The sequence below is a fragment of the Heptranchias perlo genome, chromosome 1 (genome assembly GCF_035084215.1).
Source record: "Heptranchias perlo isolate sHepPer1 chromosome 1, sHepPer1.hap1, whole genome shotgun sequence".
Lineage (NCBI taxonomy): Eukaryota > Metazoa > Chordata > Chondrichthyes > Hexanchiformes > Hexanchidae > Heptranchias > Heptranchias perlo.
The window spans coordinates 197897198-197914029 of NC_090325.1; the positions used below are offsets into that span (position 1 = coordinate 197897198).

Consider the following 16832-nt stretch of genomic DNA (forward strand, 5'->3'; position numbering starts at 1 on the left):
CCCCCCCCCCATATCCCCCTCCCCCCCCCCCCCCATATCCCCCTCCCCCCCCCCCCATATCCCCCTCCCCCCCCCCCCCATATCCCCCTCCCCCCCCCCCCCATATCCCCCTCCCCCCCCCCCCCATATCCCCCTTCCCCCCCCCCCCATATCCCCCTTCCCCCCCCCCCATATCCCCCTTCCCCCCCCCCCATATCCCCCTTCCCCCCCCGATCCCGGGCGGAGGCGCGTCACCTTTCAACCCGCTGCTTTGGTTTCCGGCTCATTTTGATGACGTTTGTCTCCCTTGTGTTGTTGGTCGGTGGCGGGGCCCCGGGTTTGTGGATGGCCGGTTACGGGGTGATGGCGGACGAGGCCGGGATGGATTACACGGTGCACGAGGCCTGGAACGATGCGACCAACGTTTATCTGATCGCCATTCTGGCCAGTTTCGGCCTCCTCATGTACGCGCGCAAGTGAGTGAGTGCGGCCCCCCCCCCCCCGGGCTCTCTCTAAACCCCCCCCCCCCCCCGGGCTCTCTCTAAACCCCCCCCCCCCCCCCCCGGGCTCTCTCTAAACCCCCCCCCCCCCCGGGCTCTCTCTAAACCCCCCCCCCCCCCGGGCTCTCTCTAAACCCCCCCCCCCCCCGGGCTCTCTCTAAACCCCCCCCCCCCCGGGCTCTCTCTAAACCCCCCCCCCCCGGGCTCTCTAAACCCCCCCTCCCCCCTTTCCACCCCCTCCCCCCTTTCCCCCCCCTCCCCCCTTTCCCCCCCCTCCCCCCTTTCCCCCCCCCTCCCCCCTTTCCCCCCCCTCCCCCCTTTCCCCCCCCTCCCCCCTTTCCCCCCCCTCCCCCCTTTCCCCCCCCTCCCCCCTTTCTCCCCCCTCCCCCCTTTCTCCCCCTCCCCCCTTTCTCCCCCCTTTCCCCCCCTTTTCACCCCCTCCCCCCCTTTTCACCCCCTCCCCCCCTTTTCACCCCCTCCCCCCCCTTTTCACCCCCTCCCCCCCCTTTTCACCCCCTCCCCCCCCTTTTCACCCCCTCCCCCCCTCCCCCCCCTCCCCCCCCCCCCTCCCCCTCCCCCCTTTCCCCCCCCCCCCTCCCCCTCCCCCCTTTCCCCCCCCCTCCCCCCCCTCCCCCCTTTCCCCCCCCCTCCCCCCTTTCCCCCCCCCTCCCCCCTTTCCCCCCCTCCCCCCCCTCCCCCCCTCCCCCCCCTCCCCCCTTTCCCCCCCCCTCCCCCCCTCCCCCCTTTCCCCCCCTCCCCCCTTTCCCCCCCTCCCCCCCTTTCCCCCCCCTCCCCCCTCCCCCCCCTCCCCCCTTCCCCCCCTCCCCCCTTCCCCCCCCTCCCCCCTTCCCCCCCCTCCCCCCTTTCCCCCCCCTCCCCCCTTTCCCCCCCTCCCCCCTTTCCCCCCCTCCCCCCTTTCCCCCCCCTCCCCCCTTTCCCCCCCCTCCCCCCTTTCCCCCCCCTCCCCCCTTCCCCCTTTCCCCCCCCTCCCCCCTTCCCCCCCCTCCCCCCTTCCCCCCCCTCTCACCCCCTCCCCCCCTTTCCCCCCCCTCTCACCCCCTCCCCCCCTTTCCCCCCCCTCTCACCCCCTCCCCCCCTTTTCACCCCCTCCCCCCCTTTTCACCCCTTTTCACCCCCTCCCCCCCTTTTCACCCCCTCCCCCCCTTTTCACCCCCTCCCCCCCCCCTTTTCACCCCCTCCCCCCCCCTTCACCCCCTCCCCCCCCCTTTTCACCCCCTCCCCCCCCCTTTTCACCCCCTCCCCCCCCCTTTTCACCCCCTCCCCCCCCCTTTTCACCCCCTCCCCCCCCCCTTTTCACCCCCTCCCCCTTTTCACCCCCTCCCCCCCCCTTTTCACCCCCTCCCCCCCCCCTTTTCACCCCCTCCCCCCCCCCTTTTCACCCCCTCCCCCCCCCCCTTTCACCCCCTCCCCCCCCCCTTTTCACCCCCTCCCCCCCCCCTTTTCACCCCCTCCCCCCCCTTTTCACCCCCTCCCCCCCCTTTTCACCCCCTCCCCCCCCTTTTCACCCCCTCCCCCCCTTTTCACCCCCTCCCCCCCCTTTTCACCCCTCCCCCCCCCTTTTCACCCCTCCCCCCCCCCTTTTCACCCCTCCCCCCCCCCTTTTCACCCCTCCCCCCCCCCTTTTCACCCCCTCCCCCCCCCCTTTTCACCCCCTCCCCCCCCCTTTTCACCCCCTTCACCCCCTTTTCACCCCCTCCCCCTTTCCGGCTGGCACCATAACTGTTTCTAATTTACCTCAATGACTTGGACTCAGAAACCCAATGCAAATTGGCCACATTTTCAGATTATACCAATTAAAGAAGGGCAGTGGAATTGGAGGCAGCTCAGAAATTACTGAATGAGTTGGACAATGTGTGGTGGCAGATCAAGGCCTGACACTATTTAATACAGACAAATGTAAAATACTTCACATTGGAAGGAAAATATGCAACACATATAATCTAGAAATGGTGTTGAAATGGCTAACTATGAAGTTGAAGGAGTCCTAGGGGTCTTGGTAGACATGACACTCAATGTCCAACCAAAGCAGAGCAGCAATCACCAAAGCCAACATAATGTTAAGCTAAACAGACAAAACATTACAAGTCAGAGGAAGTCATGACCAAATTCTGCAGTGTTCTTGTCTGACCACATTTTTATGTTAATCCATTTCTAGTCACCGAGAAACAATAGAGACATTTGACAGTCTAATGCCATGCGCAGTCCCTAGTCTTAGAGGTTTGCGTTATGAGGAAATACTGGAGAAACTCAGGTTCTGAAAGGAGACGTCAAAGAGGTGACCATATAAATGGATATATAATTGTAAAGTGTATGGAAAAGGTAACAAGTTTAAAGCAATTAAAAGCCTCATTTAGGGCTGTCATCTGGAATGTTTTTACACAAACGGTGATCAAGACATGGAATGCACTCTCCGATGAAAGAGTAGAACCCTGATATCATTTAAGAACCAATGGGATGCTGCAATTGAGGGACCTTAGGGTCCTTCTGGATGGATGGGCCGAATGGCCTCCCTCATTCATAATTATCTTGTGATGTTGTTTCATTTATAACTTGACTGACTTTGTAAAGTTACTCTTGATTTTTTTATTTTAGAAATAAAAGGAAGATCATGAGAATATTTACTGTCCCAGCTGCTGACCCAACACCTGAGCCCAACTTTTATGACAACTTACAAAAAGTTCGCTTACGACAACAATTAGACATGTACTACATTGGTAAGCATGTTATGTCAGTAATGATATGGCACAAATGCTTGAATTTTGTAATAGTAAGTCTCTGGATATTTTTGGCTAATTAACTTAATGGAAGAAATCATCTTTGATTTTTTAAAAATTCATTCTCAGAATGTGGGTGACACTGGCAAGGCTGGCATTTATTGCCCATCCCTAGTTGCCCCTAGAAGGTGGTGATGGACCTTTTTCCTGAACTGCTGCATTTACAGTAGTTTGATACAACTAATGGGCTGCTAACCCTCTTCTGAGGGCAATTCAGAGTCAACCGCATTGGCGTGGGACTGAAGTCACATATGGGCTAGACCGGGTAAGGATGGCAGGTTTCCTTCCCCAAAGGACATTAGTGAACAGTTGGGTTTTTGCAACACTTTTAATGATGCCAGCTTTTTCCAGAATTCAAACTGCTATGGTGGGATCTGAAGTCATGTTCACTGGATTACTAACCCAGTAACATAACCACTACGTTACTGAACCCTGGACCTTCCCCCAACCAGGGTTGCTGAGAGAACCTCTATTACTGCCCTGGCAGAGATCAGCTAATGCAGCCCAGAATGAGGATCCAGTTTGGGGTGATCCTTTCTCTTTTGGCTGAGCTGTTCACTGGATAAACTGGCAAGAGCCTTGGTGGGAACCCAATTATTTGTAATGGGGGGTTTTGTGTTTTAAAATGTACAGCTATGTTTTCTGTGTATTACCGTTCAAGAAAACTTCGCACAAAACCAAAAGCTGAATGATCCACAATTTGTATTTTCTGAATCGGGATAACTCCCTAAAAATTCAATTGCATGTCCTCAAACAGTTTTCACAATGTTCTGTAGAACCAGCTGCTGTTATTAAATAGTTACTTCTGCCTATTCTGGCCACTAAGTTGAGCTGATTGTAATGATGTAAATTTCTTATTTTAGGTTCCAGTAAGATTGCGGTGGGAGAGATTTCAAAATTTTTACTATCCAGAATGCTTTAAAAAATCCATTTATTAGTAATTCAATGTAAAACGTACTGGCTCGTCACACCAAAAAGTCCAGTTTGTATCTAAATGTTTTGGATTACTACAGTTGGGATTCACACTGACAGACTGCAAACAAGTCCTCAATCTTCCAACCAATCCTAGTTTCCAGATCTTGTTACACATCTGTCTTATAAGCTTTCTGGGTTTAAATACAATGTTCTTAGAATAACTTTTTCAAAAATGGGTCTTTCAAAATTGCAACACTGAAGGATTAATAAAACGGAGTGCAGAAATGTGTCCTTACAAATACAAAGTAAAACTTGAAACGTTGGAGCTATTTTGTTAGAACATAAGAAATAGGAGCAGGAGCAGGACACACGGCCTCTCGAGCCTGCTCCACCATTCAATCAGATCATGGCTGATCTTCGACCTCAACTCTACTTTCCTCCCCAATCTTCATATGCCTTGATTCCCCTAGAGTCCAAAAATCTATCTATCTCAGCCTTGAATATATTCAACGACTCAGCATCCACAGCCCTCTGGGATAGAGAATTCCAAAGATTCACAACCCTGTGAGTGAAGAAATTCCGCCGTCTTAAACGGCCGACCCCTTATCCTGCAACTGTGCCCTCTAGTTCTAGACTCTCCAGCCAGGGGAAACAACCTCTCAGCATTTACCCTGTCAAGCCCTCTCATAATCTTATGTTTCAATGAGATCACCTCTCATTCTTCTAAACTCCAGAGAGTATAGGCCCATTTTACTCAATCTCTCCTCATAAGACAACTCTCTCATCCCAGGAATTAATCTAGTGAACCTTCGTTGCACCACCTCAAGGCAAGTATATCCTTCCTTATATAAGGGGATCAAAACTGTACACAGTACTCCAGGTGAGGTCTCACTAAAGCCCTGTACAATTGTAGTAAGACTTCCTCACTCTTATACTCCAACCCCCTTACAATAAAGGCCAACATACCATTTGCTTTCCTAATTGCTTGGTGTACCTGCATGCTAACTTTTTGTGTTTCTTGTACATGGACACCCAAATGCCTCTGACCACCAACATTTAATAGTTTCTCACCATTTAAAAAATATTCTGTTTTTCTATTCTTCCTACCAAAGTGAATCACCTCACATTTTCCCACATTATACTCCTTCTTGCCCATTCACCTTAACCTGTCTATATCCTTTTGCAGACCCTTTGTGTCCTCCTCATAGCTTACTTTCCTGCCTAGCTTTGTATCGTCAGCAAACTTGGATACATTACACTCGATCCCTTCATCCAAGTCATTAATATAGATTGTAAATAGCTGAAGCCCAAGCCCCACTAGTTACAACCTGCCAACCTGGAAATGACCCGTTTATCCCCACTCTCTGCATTCTATCTGTTAACCAATCCTCTATCCATACTAATATGTTACTCCCAACCCCATGAGCCCTTATCTTGCGTAACAGCCTTTTATACTATATCCACTGGTTCTCCTTTATCTACCCTTCTACTTACATCCTCAAAAAAAACTCTAATAAATTTGTCAAACACAATTTCCCTTTCATAAAACCATGTTGACTCTGCTTAATCATATTATGATGTTCTAAGTGCCCTGTCACCACTTCCTTAATAATGCATTCCAGCATTTTCCCGATGACTGATGTTAGGCTAACTGGTCTGTAGTTCCCTGTTTTCTCCCTCTCTTGAATAGTGGGTTTACATTTGCTACCTTCCAATCCACTGGGACCGTTCTAGAATCCTAGGGAATTTTATGTTTTCCGCAGTTCATTTGGGATCTCATGGAGTTTGGGAGACAGGAGCTTCCCTTTCGGAACAGAGGAAATTATAGGATGATATAATTTTGAAGGTTTGGAACAAAGTAGGTATAAATTGACTTTTTTCAGTGGTTGTGGGGGTCTAGAATGAGGGGATATAGATGCCAGCTAAAAAGAAGCGATTTAGGACAGAGAGCAACAGAAAGTTTTACATAGAGGGTTGTGAAGCTGTGGAATTCACTGCTGGATTAATGATTGAAGCAGGGACCATCTCAAATTTTAAGAATGGGTTAGATAGGTTGTTGAAGGAAAGGGGGATAAAGGGATATGGGAACAGAGCAGGCACATGGGATTAGGATACTGCGTGTGGAAGATAAACACCAACACAGACTGGTTGAGCCAAATTGCCTGTTTCCGTGTTATAATTTCTATGTAATTTTTGTACTTTTGAACCCTGCTATGTAATGCCAGCTTGGCTCAGTCGGTAGCACACTCAGCTCTGCATCAAAATGTTGTGAGTTCAAGCCCCACTAGGAGTGCTGCCTTGTCAGAAATATGGTTTTTCGGATGAGCCATTGACCCCAGGCCCTGTCTGCCTGCCCAGCAGGATGTAAATGGTCTCATGGTATTATTTAAAGAGCCGTGACAAATTTTCCTCCATCAACCAACACCATCAAACAGATTATCTGATCATTCATTCATTTGCTGTTTGTGGGACATTGCTGTGCACAAATTCTTTTTTTACTTGTTGTTTGCCTACATTACAATAGTGACTGCACTTCAGAAATTAGCTGTGAGGTGTTTTGGGATGTCCTGAGGCGTGTCCATAAGGCATGATAGATATACAAGTTACGTAAGATCGAAAAAGACCATTGAGTACTTCTGGCCAGTCCCAGTTTGTTCTTTGGATCTTTGTGGCTAAATTAAAATTAGTTAATTTGCATTTAGCATAGTTTTGAAAATTGGCTAAATTTCTGATCAGTGACCTGTTACAATAATAAAATTAGAGCTAGGCCAGATAGGGGTAAAATTGGGAAACACCTTTTCATACAAAGCTTAGTGGAAATCTCTCTTCCTAAAGCTTCTGGGACAATTGAAATTTTAAAAACTGAGATTGATAGATTTTTGCTAGGTAAGGATATCAAGGGATATATGGATCAAAGGCATGTAAATGGAGTTGAGGTAGAAATCAGCCATGATATAATTGAATGGCAAACAAGCTCGAGGGGCTGAATGGCCTACTCCTGTTACTGGACCAGTAATCCAGAGACCTGGACTAATAATCCAGAGTCATGAGTTCAAATCCTGCCACGGCTGCTGGCGAATTTAAATTCAATTAATTAAATAAAAATCTGGAATTGAAATACTAGTATCAGTAATAGTGGCCATGAAACTACCGGATTGTCGTAAAAACTCATTTGGTTCACTAATGTCCTTTAGGGAAGGAAACCTGCCGTCCTTTCCCGGCCTGGCCTATATGTGACTCCAGACCTACAGCAATGTGGTTGATTCTTAATTGCCCTCTGAAATGGCCGAGCAAGCCACTCAGTTGTAAAATCTCGCTATGAAAAGTCATAATAAGAATAAAACCGGACGGACCACCCGGCATCAGACCACTAGGCACCGGACACGACAACGACAAACCAAGCCCAGTCGACCCTGCAAAGTCCTCCTCACTAACATCTGGGGACTTGTGCCGAAATTGGGAGAGCTGTCCCACAGACTAGTCAAGCAACAGCCTGACATAGCCATACTCACAGAATCATACCTTTCAGCCAAAGTCCCAGACTCTTCCATCACCATCCCTGGGTATGTCCTGTCCCACCGGCAGGACAGACCGACCAGAGGTGGCGGTACAGTGATATACAGTCAGGAGGGAGTAGCCCTGGGAGTCCTCAACATTGACTCTGGACCCCATGAAATCTCATGGCATCAGGTCAAACATGAGCAAGGAAACCTCCTGCTGATTACCACCTACCGTCCTCCCTCAGCTGATGAATCAGTCCTCCTCCATGTTGAGCACCACTTGGAGGAAGCACTGAGGGTAGCAAGGGCACAAAATGTACTCTGGGTGGGGAACTTCAATGTCCATCACCGAGAGTGGCTCGGTAGCACCACTACTGACCGAGCTGGCCGAGTCCTGAAGGACATAGCTGCCAGACTGGGCCTGCGGCAGGTGGTGAGCGAACCAACACGAGGGAAAAACTTACTTGACCTCATCCTCACCAATCTACCTGTCGCAATTGCATCTGTCCATGACCATATTGGTAGGAGTGACCACCGCACAGTCCTCGTGGAGACGAAGTCCCATCTTCGCACTGAGGACACCATCCAACGTGTTGTGTGGCACTACCACCGTGCTAAATGGGATATATTCAAGATATATACAGGTGAGATGCCTGAAGTTTGGAGGGTAGCAAATGTTGTGCGTTTGTTTAAGAAGGGCGGCAGGGGAAAGCCTGGGAACTACAGACCGGTGAGCCTGACATCTGTAGTGGGTAAGTTGTTAGAGGGCATTCTGAGAGACAAGATCTACAGGCATTTGGAGAGGCAGGGACTGATTAGGAACAGTCAGCATGGTTTTATGAGTGGAAAATCATGTCTCACGAATTTGATTGAGTTTTTTGAAGGGGTAACCGAGAAGATAGATGAGGGCTGTGCAGTAGACGTGGTCTACATGGACTTTAGCAAAGCCTTTGACAAGGTACCGCATGGTAGGTTGTTACATAAGGTTAAATCTCACAGGATCCAAGGTGAGGTAGCCAATTGGATACAAAATTGGATTGACGACAGAAGACAGAGGGTGGTTGTAGAGGGTTGTTTTTCAAACTGGAGGCCTGTGACCAGCGGTGTGCCTCAGGGATCGGTGCTGGGTCCGCTGTTATTTGTTATTTATATTAATGATTTGGATGAGAATTTAGGAGGCATGGTTAGTAAGTTTGCAGATGACACCAAGATTGGTGGCATTGTGGACAGTGAAGAAGGTTATCTAGGATTGCAACGGGATCTTGATAAATTGGGCCAGTGGGCCGATGAATGGCAGATGGAGTTTAATTTGGATAAATGTGAGGTGATGCATTTTGGTAGATCGAATCGGGCCAGGACCTACTCCGTTAATGGTAGGGCGTTGGGGAGAGTTATAGAACAAAGAGATCTGGGAGTACAGGTTCATAGCTCCTTGAAAGTGGAGTCACAGGTGGATAGGGTGGTGAAGAAGGCATTCAGCATGCTTGGTTTCATTGGTCAGAACATTGAATGCAGGAGTTGGGATGTCTTGTTGAAGTTGTACAGGGCATTAGTAAGGCCACACTTGGAATACTGTGTACAGTTCTGGTCACCCTATTATAGAAAGGATATTATTAAACTAGAAAGAGTGCAGAAAAGATTTACTAGGATGCTACCGGGACTTGATGGCTTGACTTATAGGGAGAGGTTGGACAGACTGGGACTTTTTTCCCTGGAGAGTAGGAGGTTAAGGGGTGATCTTATAGAAGTCTATAAAATAATGAGGGGCATAGATAAGGTAGATAGTCAAAATCTTTTCCCAAAGGTAGGGGAGTCTATAACGAGGGGGCATAGATTTAAGGTGAGAGGGGAGAGATACAAAAGGGTCCAGAGGGGGAATTTTTTCACTCAAAGGGTGGTGAGTGTCTGGAACGAGCTGCCAGAGGCAGTAGTAGAGGCGGGTACAATTTTGTCTTTTAAAAAGCATTTGGACAGTTACATGGGTAAGATGGGTATAGAGGGATATGGGCCAAGTGCAGGCAATTGGGACTAGCTTAGTGGTATAAACTGGGCGACATGGACATGTTGGGCCGAAGGGCCTGTTTCCATGTTGTAAACTTCTATGATTCTATGATTCGAACAGATCTAGCAGCTCAAAACTGGGCATCCATGAGGCGCTGTGGGCCATCAGCAGCAGCAGAATTGTATTCCAGCACAATCTGTAACCTCATGGCCTGGCATATTCCTCACTCTACCATTACCAACAAGCCAGGGGATCAACCCTAGTTCAATGAGGGGTGTAGAAGAGCATGCCAGGAGCAGCACCAGGCGTACCTAAAAATGAGGTGCCAACCTGGTGAAGCTACCACTCAGGACTACATGCATGCTAAATAGCGGAAGCAACATGCTATAGACAGAGCTAAGCGATTCCACAATCAACAGATCAGATCAAAGCTCTGCAGTCCTGCCACATCCAGTCGTGAATGGTGGTGGACAATTAAACAACTAACAGGAGGAGGAGGCTCTGCAAACATCCCCATCCTCAATGATGGTGGAGTCCAGCACGTGAGTGCAAAAGACAAGGCTGAAGCGTTTGCAACCATCTTCAGCCGGAAGTGCCGAGTGGATGATCCATCTCAGCCTCCTCCCGATATCCCCACCATCACAGAAGCCAGTCTTCAGCCAATTTGATTCACTCCACGTGATATCAAGAAACGGCTGAGTGCACTGGATACAGCAAAGGCCATGGGCCCCGACAACATCCCGGCTGTAGTGCTGAAGACTTGTGCTCCAGAACTAGCTGCGCCTCCAGCCAAGCTGTTCCAGTACAGCTACAACACTGGCATCTACCCGACAATGTGGAAAATTGCCCAGGTATGTCCTGTCCACAAAAAGCAGGACAAATCCAATCCGGCCAATTACCGCCCCATCAGTCTACTCTCAATCATCAGCAAAGTGATGGAAGGTGTCGTCGACAGTGCTATCAAGCGGCACTTACTCACCGATAACCTGCTCACCGATGCTCAGTTTGGGTTCCGCCAGGACCACTCGGCTCCAGACCTCATTACAGCCTTGGTCCAAACATGGACAAAAGAGCTGAATTCCAGAGGTGAGGTGAGAGTGACTGCCCTTGACATCAAGGCAGCATTTGATCAAGTGTGGCACCAAGGAGCCCGAGTAAAACTGAAGTCAATGGGAATCAGGGGGAAAACTCTCCAGTGGCTCAAGTCATACCTAGCACAAAGGAAGATGGTAGTGGTTGTTGGAGGCCAATCATCACAGCCCCAGGACATTGTTGCAGGGGTTCCTCAGGGCAGTGTCCTAGGCCCAACCATCTTCAGCTGCTTCATCAATGACCTTCCCTCCATCATAAGGTCAGAAATTGGGATGTTCGCTGATGATTGCACAGAGTTCCGTTCCATTCGCAACCCCTCAGATAATGAAGCAGTCCGAGCCCGCATGCAGCAAGACCTGGACAACATCCAGGCTTGGGCTGATAAGTGGTAAGTAACATTCGCGCCAGACAAGTGCCAGGCAATGACCATCTCCAACAAGCGAGAGTCTAACCACCTCCCCTTGACATTCAATGGCATTACCATCGCTGAATCCCCCACCATCAACATCCTGGGGGTCACCATTGACCAGAAACTTAACTGGACCAACCACATAAATACTGTGGCTACAAGAGCAGGTCAGAGGCTGGGTATTCTGTGGCGGGTGACTCACCTCCTGACTCCCCAAAGCCTTTCCACCATCTACAAGGCACAAGTCAGGAGTGTGATGGAATACTCTCCACTTGCCTGGATGAGTGCAGCTCCAACAACACTCAAGAAGCTCGACACCATCCAAGATAAAGCAGCCCGCTTGATTGGCACCCCATCCACCACCCTAAACATTCACTCCCTTCACCACCGGCGCACTGTGGCTGCAGTGTATACCATCCACAGGATGCACTGCAGCAACTCGCCAAGGCTTCTTCGACAGCACCTCCCAAACCCTCGACCTCTACCACCTAGAAGGACAAGAGCAGCAGGTACATGGGAACACCACCACCACCTGCACGTTCCCCTCCGAGTCACACACCATCCCGACCTGGAAATATATCGCCGTTCCTTCATTGTCGCTGGGTCAAAATTCTGGAACTCCCTTCCTAACAGCACTGTGGGAGAACCTTCACCACACGGACTGCAGCAGCTCAAGGCGGCAGCTCACCACCACCTTCTCAAGGGCAATTAGGGATGGGCAATAAATGCCGGCCTCACCAGCGACGCCCACATCCCATGAACGAATTTTAAAAAAATGTAATTGCACTCAAAGTTCTTATTAGCGATACATAACGCATAATTTTGGTTGGTCATTACTTTGTCCTCCAAATATTTCTATATTCTTTGTAAAGTTGTTTGTTCCCTTGCTGGTGAAGCTTGCATTCTTAAAAAAATATATTAATTCTTACATAAATCACAAGTCTTCACACTCTTGGTGTTAACTGTCAAGCATAATCCTGTGATGCAACTTGTTGTTGGTATTTCCCACTGTCTGACATCTCAGACCAGTGAATCAGCAATGTCCACTGCAGGGGTCTCGGGCCAGTGAGTATAATTGAAGATGAGGCCTGTTCCAATCTACTCATGTAGTTGCTAAATTTGTAATTTTCTGAGTTTGGAAGGAAACTTCAATATAAGACTGTTACATTTTACTCAGCAAACTTTTTTTTTGAATCAGTAACACAGTTTTTATTTAAAATCTATTTTAATTTATCATGTTGTTTTGTATTGTTTCAGCACGAAAGTATGACCAGCAGCAAGGTCCGTCGGACAGCGTGCAGCTTACTGTGGAGTGAGAAGTGCTGGTAGCAGCGTAACATCACAAAGCCACTATTGATACTTAAATAGAAGTGTTAACTGAAGAAACAGACAGCAAATGTTGGAAATCTGAAATCAAAACAGAAAATGGTGGAAATTGGAGCTTAATGCTCACCCCTTCAAAACAAATATGTCAGAGGGATAATGATTATTGCCACCCTGCATGTATGTCTGCAAGTCATCTGTTTTTTTTAAAAAACCTGATGCATGACAATTATTTTAATCACAAGTTTTTTTTCCCCATAAAAATATGATGATAAGGGGTGAATATCTCTGGTCCACTCTGGTGTTTGATGTCCCAGTGGTGTACTGTTCCTCTGATGTTGTGTGACTCTGCTCCCCTGACCTCATGGCATTATTGGCGCACTACACCAGTAGATAACATACATTGGATAGAATCAGATTACTGGGACCAACTTGTTAAGGATGAAGGATTGATGTCGGGGGTGAAGGGAGGGGACGAGTAATCTTGTTCAGTTTTATTTCCAGCTTTTTTTTTTAAACAGAACTCTCCTCTATTTCTATGTATGACTTTTGATTTTAAGTAAAGGATTTTGTTTTAGCTAAAATAAAGTACAACTTGTCTTACCCATTATTGGTGTGAGGATACTTATTGTTACTTGGTGTTTAAATATTAGCTCCTTTTTAAAATAATTTGTAATTGCATTCCTTAACAGGACTGTTTTAAGCAGTGATGTTGCTAAATGAAAGTGGAAAGAAATAATATTGACTGAATATGGCTTCTAAAAATCATTGGAAATGTTCAGTTTTTTTAATGCTTAGAATTTCTTTTCCACTTTTCTTACCCGGTATATCCCAGGCATTAGTGGCCTTGTGGCAATTTGTAATGTGAGAACCTGGACAATGAGTGTTATTGTACTCATTAACCCAAGTTAAGCTCGCTGCTGTTTCACATGTTTTTCAGTAGGGGTCACTCAATAGCGAGCAGGATCTCTGCCTGCCAAGTTTCTCCTTGCTGGCCTTGGGATCCTGAAATCCATTGTAGCAATTGACTAATTCAGTCCACACCAGAGGTTGAACTAAGGATCTTCTGGTCTGTATGGTTGAGTACTGCATCATCTCGTGCATTTATCAAATGGGACATTGGGAAGCGTTTTTGTTTATTCTTGTTACTAAATGTACGATGGTGCAGTGATAGTTATGTGAGCAAACTTTTCTGAATGGCGACTTAATTTAGTTCATAATTTACCTTCAACTACACTCTTAAACAGCTAATGAAAAGCAGCTGACTGCTCCATGTACTCATAAACACATTACATTTAAAGCAGTAATGATGAAACTAATGTTGATTTTATTAGACTGGGTCAGAGTTTATGCTTTGTACTTGTAACATTCTGAAAAATGTGATTAATAAAAAGGAATTTCAAGTGCTGTATGATATGAAGTGAAATTGATTTTAAATAATGCTGTTGTGCTCTTTTATGTAAATCTACTTTATTTTTTCCTTCCAATTATATAGGCGAGAAAGTCAGCTACTCCCTCCTTTATATTGTAACCACAGGTTTTATTTAGCCTCTACCCGGTGCTACAAATTGAAGATTAGAATCACTCAACTTTTTTTTGGTACTCTGTATGTTGTGCACCATATTTTGGGAGCCAAAGCATTCCACACTGTTCTACTAAAGAAAGAACTTGCATTTATATAGTGCCCTTTACATCTTGGGGAAGTCCTAAAGTGCTCAATGGCAAATGAATTACTTTTAGAAGTGCAAACAGTAGTCAATTTGCACACAGCGAATGATCAGTTGATTGAGGGAGTAGTTGGCCATTACTGGGTGAACGCCCTGCTTTCACCATATTCTATGCTGTTGTATGTTAAAGATGTGGAGATGCCGGTGATGGACTGGGGTTGACAATTGTAAACAATTTTACAACACCAAGTTATAGTCCAGCAATTTTATTTTAAATTCACAAGCTTTCGGAGATTTTCTCCTTCCTCATGCAAACATTTGCCTGAGGAAGGAGAAAATCTCCGAAAGCTTGTGAATTTAAAATAAAATTGCTGGACTATAACTTCGTATGTTAAAGACACAATGTATTGGGTGTATTTGCAGACAAGGTACTTTAGGCATCATTTAGCAAAGTTGTAATTCTGTTAATTAATTCAGAGGTTTAAAGAACCAATTTTCTGCAATCTTAAATACAGCATTAGAAAACAATATAAAGATTGTTGCTCTGTATTAGTGGTTTCTGCTTTTCCAGCAAATGAAGATATTCCCATGCTGCTCACAGATTTTTAACTGTTAGTGGTTCCTGATTTAAACAGTCAGGATCAGCTCCACTCATTTGTGTTGTACCACTGCTACTGTAGTTTGTGACTGGCTTGGATTACAAATTTCAGAATGCAATGCACCCATTCAGTGAGGGATCTTCTTTCGCAGCACAGGTTTTGGAATTTAGTAACAATAACAGGGACCTCTGTACAGGGCCACAATAAACATCAGAAACCCCTCTTTAGGCCCTGGACTAACAGTGAGCCACAATAGGAGATCTACAGATAAATATATCCATTAGTTGATCTCATGTTGCACATTGGAGACACAAGACCAAGTGCAGTGATCGAGTGAAGAGGGGTTAGGGAGATAATTGGAGGGGATGGGGTAGGGGAGGAGGAAGAGAGGACACTTTATATTAAGAAACAGTATTATGAATTAAAGGGCATCTTATATTAATAAATAGATCATTTTAAATGTCTATATGGATCAGACCCTCAGGTGGATGTAAAAGATCCCATGGCACTTTTTGAAGAAAAATAGGGGAGTTCTCCCCCAGTGTCCTGGCCAATATTTTTCCTTCAACCAACATCACTAAAAAAGATTATCTGGTCATTATCACATTGCTGTATGTGGGAACTTGCTGTGCCCAAATTGGCTGCTGTGTTTCCCTACATTACAACAGTGACTACACTTCAAAAGTACTTTCATTGGCTGTGAAGCACTTTGAGACATCCTGAGAACGTGAAAGGTGCAATTTATTTATGCAAATTATCTATGTAATTTAAAAATAGAGTAAACCAGTGGGATTGGAGAGCACTGATGCTGAACAACAGACCTCAGGAGATTCACTACAGAAAGTATTCAAGAACAGGCTGCAAAGCCTCAGGAAGGCAATTTACATAAACTGTACCTTTTCTTCATCCTGGAACTTGTAAAAACCCAAGCTTGGCATCACCTGTTCACTACTTCCTTATTTACCTTGACTTTTGAACCTTGGTGCCCTGCATTATAGGTCCACCCACATAAACACATACACACACACCCCATCTACACACACCCCACCCACCTACACACACACCCATTCACATACTCATATACACACACCCACACCCACCTACATACACACACACACCCACATACACCCACACCTCACAACCACACTCCACCTACAAATACACCCATATACCCACCTACACACACATACCTACCCACCCACCCACATACACAGCCCCACACTCCATCTACACACATACCCATGCCCCCACACCACACCTACACTCACCCACCCACATATACACCCATCCACACACACACACGTCTGGTTGGTAGCTGGTGCTGCCGCGAGATTGTGAGGTTTGTCATAGGGACATAGGGACAGGAAGAGACCATTCAGCCCCTCGAGCCTGCTCCACCATTCAATTAGATCACGGCTGATCTGTATCTTAACTCCATCTAACCGCCTTGGTTCTGTTATCCTTAATACTCTTACCTAACAAAAATTTATCAATCTCAGTTTTGAAATTTTCAATTGACCCCCAGCCTCAACAGCTTTTTGGGGGAGAGAGTTCCAGATTTCCACTCCCCTTTGTGTGAAGAAATGCTTCCTGACATCATTCCTGAATGTCCTAGCTCTAGCCCCTTTGGTCTGGTTTCTCTCTATCTACCCTATTAATTCCTTGGCAGAGCAGGCTTGGGGGGGGGGGCGAATGGCCTACTCCTGCTCCTATTTCTTATGTTCTTATTCCTTTAATCATTTTAAACATCAATCAGATCACCCCTTAATCTTCTATACTCAAGGGAATACAAGCCTAGTCTATGCAACCTGTCCTCATAATTTAACTAATTTAGTCCCGGTATCGTTGTGGTGAATCTGCACTGCACCCCCTCCAAGGCCAATATATCCTTCCTGAGGTGAAGAACTTTATATAACTATAACATAACTTCCACCCCTTTGTATCCCAGCCCCCTTGAGATAAAAGCCTAAATTCCATTCACTTTTTAATATTTTTTTGTACCTGTCCACTCGCTTTTAGTGATTACTGTACTTAGACCCCATAATCTCTCT

At 46.8% G+C, this 16832-nt stretch overlaps 1 protein-coding gene across 2 annotated transcripts; it reads left to right on the forward strand.

The window, feature by feature from the left end:
* Positions 1 to 261: 261 nt before the first annotated feature.
* On the forward strand, positions 262 to 13123 carry smim19 (small integral membrane protein 19). 2 transcript variants are annotated; one of them, XM_067976476.1, is made up of 3 exons: positions 262 to 443; positions 3093 to 3214; positions 12450 to 13123. In XM_067976476.1, exons 1-3 carry the CDS (start codon positions 271 to 273, stop codon positions 12506 to 12508), a joined length of 354 nt encoding a protein of 117 aa, XP_067832577.1. In that variant the 5' UTR covers positions 262 to 270; the 3' UTR covers positions 12509 to 13123. The 2 variants fall into 2 exon arrangements, with proteins under 2 accessions (XP_067832577.1, XP_067832517.1); XM_067976416.1 differs by having other exon boundaries at positions 264 to 455.
* The last annotated feature ends 3709 nt before the right edge of the window (positions 13124 to 16832 follow it).